We start from the raw sequence: 8,235 nt of genomic DNA, 5'->3' as shown, positions 1-8,235 counted from the left end.
CTGAATCTGAAAGTGATTAGATAATATGATCACCAAGATGTCGTTAAATTCTTTGCAAATCATAAATCGAAATGAGCAGACAACGTGAGGGGCATAATTCCTACAGATGTCCATTCGTTGTTGGGTCAATTATAAAATGTATCCGACTGCTAAGATCTGTGTCGGTTAACCTATAATTCGAATAATTCTTGGATGGATACCATAGTCATTTGTTACTAAGCTTAAATGTCAATATCTGCTTTGTAAATATATAATAATATATTAATTGTATCACAAATATTGGCCATATACCATTGTGTATTGTAAATGGTCATTACTAATAGTGCTTAGAGCTTGGAGGTGGTCACGGTACAACGGTCGGTGAAACCCTCCAGAGATGACCGGTGTTCTTGTATTGACAGCAAGTTCGTGTATAGTTTCTGTCTCATTGGTATCAGTGTACTAGTGCTTATGGAAGTACAATATTCTAAAGATATTTTTATCATTGTTCTGAGCAGAAAGTCCAGCGAGGAACACTGTAATATAATGTGTTCTTTAAAAGAGTATTTGTAGTATAATAATTAATATTGTTAACAATACAAAAAAAAAGTAATCAATTGTTACCGAAAACACGATAATTTTATTAAATTTGTTGATTTTTTCAATTCAATTTAATTGATGATGTTTGTCCAACATGGGAAAATAATCTTACGCAAATATAACATCTGTGTATCTGTACATGTGATATGCATTGTATGATTCAACAGGTCGGAAAAACCATAGATATATATAAAATTTAACAAAATAATATCACAGTTGTTTTGTTTACATGATCGAGAAAGGTGTTCAAACCGTTAAAATCACATAGAAAGTGACTTATACATACAGGAAAGCAAGTAGGAGATTACATCTATTCATAAGCATTAATATTCAGGTACAAAATGTTTCTCGTAACACTAACTTTAAGTAAATTATTCAAGTGAATCATTTATACATCAGAATAATCATGTTTGTATAGATATTTCATATGCATAACTCTGAATAATCATATAGAAAATATTGGTTACATATTTCATAAACAAGATGTTAAAGGTGGTCACCTTTAAGGTAAAAACACTTTTGCGACTAAATTGCACAAAAAATAAAGGTTGTCTATTTCCCTTACAAATTACCGCGTTGCATTTGGTTCCTAAAATGTGTTATACCACAAATCTTCATGTCCATGCCAACACTCGTGATCAACATAAGTTGATATAACTTATTTCGCAATTATTGTAACAACATACAGTTTAGAGTTTAAAAGAAAATATAATATACGGTAAAAAGATAAGATAAAAAGGGCGAGAGGGACATGTATGTTACCACTGACGGTGAATCAACAGTTCTCTGTTAACATTTTTATTCAATTTCGCAAGCAAAGTTACTTAGATATGAACATGGAAGGTCAATGAAGTAAAAGAAATATAAAGCTACACAATGCTCATTTAACAGTCCGCCATTTGGTTCACCATTCATCCAGTTTGTGACAACAGCGCCGGTACTCCACAAAAATACGCCTTCAGTTTGCTTGTCTGTGGCGCCTACATAGACAAATCTGTCAGCTGAAAATAAGAGAGGAAAACACATTTTAATCGGTAAGGTAGATCCGAAGAGTTCAATGGCTTTATCAGAGTAAGTTTATCTAAAAATGAAAAAGTAAACGATCAATATCAGCATATTTTCATTCAGGATATGATTTTTTTGTGTCTAAATTTACTGAATACTCTGACATGAAGTTCCATTGAGCAGTAATGACAATATCATTTCCATAGACAAATATTAGTAAGGTTGTAGGCTGGTAATGTAATATGAAATTCAGGCAGGTAATACGAAACCATATGACATACTATATGACAAAATCTCATAAAAGTAATAACAATTTATATTTATTCCAATAAGTTCTATACCAATACCGTTTTAGTTGTAGACATGGACATGAACATGTAGGTTATGCTTTTTCTTAATTTTAATTTATCTCAGAATGAATAATAACAATATTTAGTGGAATTTTATGACTTTGCATGTCTTCTAACTTTAGAAATTGATGTCCTGGTTTGTATATAAATTCATAGTTGGACTGACTTATTGTGTATATACTTACCAGGGTAATCAGGTAGAGCTGTTACGAAATTTAACTTCTCATTTGTATCTAGGACTGCCAGTCTAGCCCCTAGACTGCCGCAGTGGGCTTCCGCTTCCGCCTGAGTTATTGTCAAGTTTACAAATAGTCGGAAATACAATCCCAATTGGGCGCTGAGTGTGAAACCATCGAACTGACCTACCATGATAAAACAATCAAATCAATATCGCGTATTTTAGTAAACATAACTAATTTATAGATTTTTATCGAGTCATTATTGTCTGCGTTAAAAAGATTTTATATCAACGATGACACCTAGCAATCCATTAATATCGATTTGTCAAGTAAAACAGGTAATATGTGACCCAATGTCCTTGGGTACATATTGTACAGAGTATGGGGTGTTTTTTTTTAAAGTTCAATTCCGCCTACAATTGTAGACAAGGTAATGCAATACCACACGCAATTGAGAAATCCTATATCATACACGCAAGAATAGAATTAGCTATGTACCCAAAGCATATATAAAGGAGAAAAAAATTCCCTCCTCCTATTACACAACATAATGTTTTCGATCATTTGCATCTTTTACTTCTCAAATCCCTAGTTTTGCTTTATTTATGTCAGGTATTCTACAGTTATTGCGGATACCATGATAATTGCCTACATGTAGGTAGATATGTATGTAATTAACGGATTTAGGTTAGGAAAGAATGTGTGTTATCACAAAAAATGTGAAATTCACTACGAGAAAATAGATAGCTTAGGAAAAGTATCTTCTGGGAATGTCAGACGTACAACGGAAAGGGATAGTTAACACCTCTCTGGGAATGCCGGTATAAAAGAGCAATTTATCATTTTGATTCATCCAGTGCTAAGATACATATTCAGAATAATCACAAACATACGATTCCAGAGACGATTTCCCAGCTGTGACGTTATAGCCGTCTTATTGTCCAGACAATGACATTCGGTAGTCCCGTTGTTGTACGTAGCAGCTTTAAATGGCATGTCTGAACAGAAGGCGAGGCACGTGATAAGTGATCCCTTAGTAGTGGTCAGCAATATGGAACCGTACATCATGTCAGCGCCCGTAGCGTCTTCCTGCCAGTTGAATTCTCTGTTTGACGTTCCTGTCACTGAAATTTAAACAAGAGTGGATTAAACTTCATTTGACTAAACTGATGAGATGAATCCGTCCGCCTCTATATTTAAGCACAATATCCGGTTTCCCGAACATTATATGTATTAACCGTACTTTGGAAAACTAATATTGAAAATTTAAAATTAACTTAAGTTTAAGGAAATGATGCGTTTAATATGAATGGTCAACTCAGAACGTAATTGTAAAACCCTTTGAAGTTGAATAACTAACAGTCTCTCCGTCTAATAGACCTTCGGTTTGAACTCGAAGCCGCGTCACAACTATTTGCTACCCTGCCAAGTCATGGTTACAATTGTAAAAGTTTTTGGTTTCATATTTTTCAAATGCTTAATAAGTGATTTGATAAACGCCATATCAAATTAAGGGGATAATAATTAGGGATTAGATAATAAGAAAGTATAATAGCCCTTCGAAGAAAACCAAAACAAAATAATTCATAAAATGGAACTTCTTTTGTTCAATTTTTTAACTGATCAAATGGCGGGAATTCCAATTTCCAACATCATGTAGCTGCTGTTTCCAGAGTTTGTAAAAAACAAAACGATATTACTCAATTTAGACACTCTAGTATTCTTAAATTTACTTCAAAAAACGATTTAGTGGGAAAATTAGAAGTATTGGTGTTGACCTTTCTGTCATTGTTGTCGGCCATTGCACCATTGTTGTTGACCTTTCTGTCATTGTTGTTGACCTTTCTGTCATTAATGTTGACCTTTCTGTCATTGTTGTTGACCTTTCTGTCATTGTTGTTGACCTTTCTGTCTTTGTTGTTGACCTTTCTGTCTTTGTTGTTGACCTTTCTGTCATTGTTGTTGACCTTTCTGTCATTGTTGTTGACCTTTCTGTCATTGTTGTTGACCTTTCTATCATTGTTGTTGACCTTTCTGTCTTTGTTGTTGACCTTTCTGTCTTTGTTGTTGACCTTTCTGTCATTGTTGCTGGCCTTTAGTTCATCGTTGCTTGCTTTGCCCTAAAGCTTTCCCCTATAATGCTGACATATGGTGTCAACTGGTAACCGAAGTTGAAGTGGTGATACAAATGTTGGTTTTCTGTGTACCTAACAGCAGGACGATGACCATTGATGTATTGACGGCTCACTCCCTATACTTGAACAGGTATCATACTCAATTATATTTTAGCTTAAGTTTATTGACCTTTCTGTAATTATTGTTGACCTTTCTGTTATTGTTGTTGGCCTTCCTGTCATTTGTGTTTGCCCTTCTGTCGTTGAAGTTGACCCTTCTGTCATCACGCATGTGGGTTAATGTTGCGTCCAATTTTGTTGCTCATTAGTGTATTCATATAAAATATACTTTGTTGTACATTGTTGCAACTTGAACATTCCAATGACGTCACAATGTTTACAGATCCCGCGTTGTGCTTGCACTGCCTGACAAGAAGGCTTCATTCTGTGTTTGTTTTACTGTTTGATCAGGTATGGTAAAACAACCTCAATCAATATGAGGTGTGAATGTAGTTTGAAGAAAAAACGGCGTGTTGCGCATAAGACTTCAACTTTCACTTTGTCAGTGCATTCGTGATCGCAGCTCGGATCGGCTGTCATGGCAACGACGAGGACGGTGGTATAACCACAGTGGTGAATCTACAAACTTGTATGTACAACCGAAAACTTCTAACTATACCTTATGGTTTTTTCAAATCATGTGTAAATAATGAATTGAATTAATAACGATCCATTGCATCCGTCTATCAACGTTTTTCATTTCTATATGTCGATTTCGATACTTAATTAAAACACTGAAGAGTTCCAATATTGAAGCATGAACATTTTAAAACACTTGCTCTATAAATCGTCCTAGAGCACCCGACTAGCCAAAATCAATACTTATGAAACAGATAAGAGCGTGAAGGTATTTGTACGAGAACAACTAAAGGTGCTGTACATTCTTACCAAAATCAAAACCATCGTCAATATCATTTTAAAAAGTAGTCAATTAGTCGTCACTTCGTCAATAAATACCAGAGTTTATAACATCGTTATGTAACTGTACGTGAATAATTAGAAGAATGTACAGCACTTTTCCTGGGTTTCTAGAGGCCGCGGTGGCCGAGTGGTTAAGGTGTACCGACACTTTAACACTAGCTCTCCACCACTGGGTTGCGAGTTCGAAACCTACGTGGGGCAGTTGACAGGTACTGACCGTAGGCCGGTGGTTTTTCTCCGGGTACTCCGGCTTTCCTCCACCTCCAAAACCTGGCACGTCCTTAAATGACCCTGGCTGTTAAGAGGACGTTAAACAAAAACAAACCAAACCCTGGGTTTCTAAGTACGATGAACAAGTGTATTACGTTTGTTTGTCCGGCAAAATACGTTAGTATGGCGATCTAGCCATATTTACTGACCAAGTGTTAATGTAGTCCTACGAGCCGGTCACGTGACCATGCGAGAACACAAGGACCGACGAAAACATCCCGATAAAGACGTTGGACACCTATCATTAAAAAAACCCCAATGAATTTATTTATAAACATAACGATTTTTGTTCTGTTTAATTATAAATGCAACATTAACCCATATGCGCGGCGTTGACCTTTCTGTTTTTGTCGTTGACCTTTCTGTTATTTTTGTTGGCCTTTCTGTCACTGTTTTTGACCTTTGTCATTAATGTTGACCTTTCTGTCATTGTTGTTGACCTTTCTGTCATTGTTGTTGACCTTTCTGTCATTGTTATTGACCTTTCTGTCATTGTTGTTGACCTTTCTGTCATGGGTGTTGACCTTTCTGTCATCGGTGTTGACCTTTCTGTCATTGTTGTTGACCTTTTTGTCATCGGTGTTGGCCTTTCTGTCATCGGTTTTGGCCTTTCTGTCATTGGTGTTGACCTTTCTGTCATTGTTGTTGACCTTTCTGTCAATGTTTTTGACCTTTCTGTCATTGTTTTTGACCTTTCTGCGATTATTGTTGACCTTTCTGTCATTGTTGTTGACAATTCTGTCATCGGTGTTGACCTTTCTGTCATTGTTGTTGACCTTATCGTCATCAGTGTTGACCTTTCTGTCATCGGTGTTGACCTTTCTGTCTTAGTTTTTGACCTTTTTGTCTTAGTTTTTTACCTTTCTGCTTAGTTTTTGACCTTTCTGTCTTAGTTTTTGACCTTTCTGTCATTGTTGTTGACCTTTCTGTCTTAGTTTTTGACCTTTTTTGTCATTGTTTTTGACCTTTCTGCGATTGTTGTTGACCTTTCTGCGATTGTTGTTGACCTTTCTGTCATTACTGTTGACATTTCTGTCATTGCTTTTTACCTTTCTGTCATTGTTGTTGACCTTTCTTTCATTGTTGTTGACCTTTCTGTCCATTGTTTTTGACCTTTCTGTCCATTGTTGTTGACCTTTCTGTCCATTGTTGTTGACCTTTCTGTCCATTGTTGTTGACCTTTCTGTCCATTGTTGTTGACCTTTCTGTCATTACATTGTTGTTGACTTAGCCCTAATTACAGCTTTCCCCTATAATGCTGACATATGGTGTCAACTGGTAACCGAGGTTGAAGTGGTGATACAGATGGATGTCTGTGTACCTAACAGCAGGACGATGACCATTGATGCATTGACGGTTCACTCCGTATACTTGCACGGGTATCATACTCTATTATATTTTAACTTAAGTTTGTTTCGTCAATTTGTCATTAAATAGAAAATGAAAACCTAATGTTAAATCTGATTATCTCACTCACTCATGTTTTCGCTCGACAGGATGGTCCATATTTTCATATCGATTATATGCATGTTTAAGCAATTCATTGCATTGAATAGATATTTAGAAATACTCGCACATACATAACGTATAATTCGAAACTTCATGAGAGGAAAAGATATAAAAAATACTTACCAACTTGACAACCGATGATGATTATAGGTAACAATGTTAAAATCGTCGTTGTGATGTTCATGACTCGAGTGTGATGATACACGATACAGAGGGTCGTATTAGTGTCACCAATAATTACAACTAGCCAGATATGTTCAGAAAGGAAGCAGAGTTTGCTACATATTGATCAATACATCAACCAATCCTAACCGATAACAAATTAAATGCTCCAGTGATTAGAAGCTTTTAAATCAATAACAAGGACGTAAATAAACACTATTCATGCTGGTCGTCATATTTGTCTAGTTAATTACATACTTAGCCGTCCAGATTTGTTCCCTAAGGTTACAATGCGAAGTGACGTTTGTATGGCACAACTAGTATTGGTTTTATTACACATGAATATACGTTTGTACAGTAAAAACCAGCATTGTATTGTTCTTTTGTGTGGAAAGTTTCAATGACTACTTTATCATCCTTATCATCCTCATTGATCATCAGGCAAATGAGAAATGGAGCGAAGTCTATGTAAATAGATGAGGTATATCTGATGTACAATCCGTGGACATGGTGACATAAAACCACACTTTAAAGATACAAATATGTTTGTCTGGTTATTTTAATAGACTCAGCAATACTGACATTGATTTGAGAGATCTGTAATATTACAAAATAAGACGAATTATTCCGCTTCATCCAAGTGTTCGATATGTACAATACAGGTAAAAGTTACTCACCTGTGTGGTCAATCATGCGTATTTTTTAATCAGAGCATGAGGAGCGCACACTTATTGTGTATTCACAACTGGATAATGTAAACAATGGAGATAGCTGATATGATGTTGTCAGAGGAAAGCAATATAGACGAAAATGAAAACAATACAGAAAATGACATATACTATTCCGTTCTATGTATATAGATTGGACAGTACGATAAAATGTCGTTCAGAGATACTGTAAACATACGTATTTTGGCATGTACAGTACGTATAAATAGACTGACATATAGTAAATTAAACAATTAAATGGCGTTATTACGTTGTTTTATCGCTAAATAAAGGAATCTACCTATCTTACTCAATTCAGAAACATTTTGAACATTGTCTTCTATAATAATATGGCTTAATGTATGTATTTCTTAAACGT

The 8,235-nt window shown here is 35.4% G+C and overlaps 1 protein-coding gene across 1 annotated transcript; it reads right to left on the bottom strand.

Moving 5' to 3' along the window:
- Positions 1–611: 611 nt before the first annotated feature.
- On the bottom strand, positions 612–7,225 carry LOC117339644 (mannose-binding protein C-like). The gene is made up of 4 exons (XM_033901352.1): positions 7,111–7,225; positions 3,007–3,237; positions 2,120–2,296; positions 612–1,580 (listed from the first exon to the last, which is right to left on the bottom strand). Exons 1-4 carry the CDS (start codon positions 7,169–7,171, stop codon positions 1,378–1,380), a joined length of 672 nt encoding a protein of 223 aa, XP_033757243.1. The 5' UTR covers positions 7,172–7,225; the 3' UTR covers positions 612–1,377.
- Positions 7,226–8,235: the final 1,010 nt, after the last annotated feature.

Source organism: Pecten maximus, chromosome 12 (assembly GCF_902652985.1).
Source record: "Pecten maximus chromosome 12, xPecMax1.1, whole genome shotgun sequence".
Taxonomy (NCBI): domain Eukaryota; kingdom Metazoa; phylum Mollusca; class Bivalvia; order Pectinida; family Pectinidae; genus Pecten; species Pecten maximus.
This window is presented reverse-complemented; position numbering and strand designations above follow the sequence as displayed.

Bases quoted from the DNA above. Each gene is read 5' to 3' on its own strand.
- LOC117339644 (XM_033901352.1), bottom strand. From the start codon at position 7,171: ATGAACATCACAACGACGATTTTAACATTGTTACCTATAATCATCATC. The intron at 2,297-3,006 runs GTATGTTTGTGA...TTATCATGGTAG, and splicing joins GGGAAATCGTCTCTGGAATC to GTCAGTTCGATGGTTTCACA. The intron at 1,581-2,119 runs GTAAGTATATAC...TCTTATTTTCAG, and splicing joins AGCTCTACCTGATTACCCTG to CTGACAGATTTGTCTATGTA.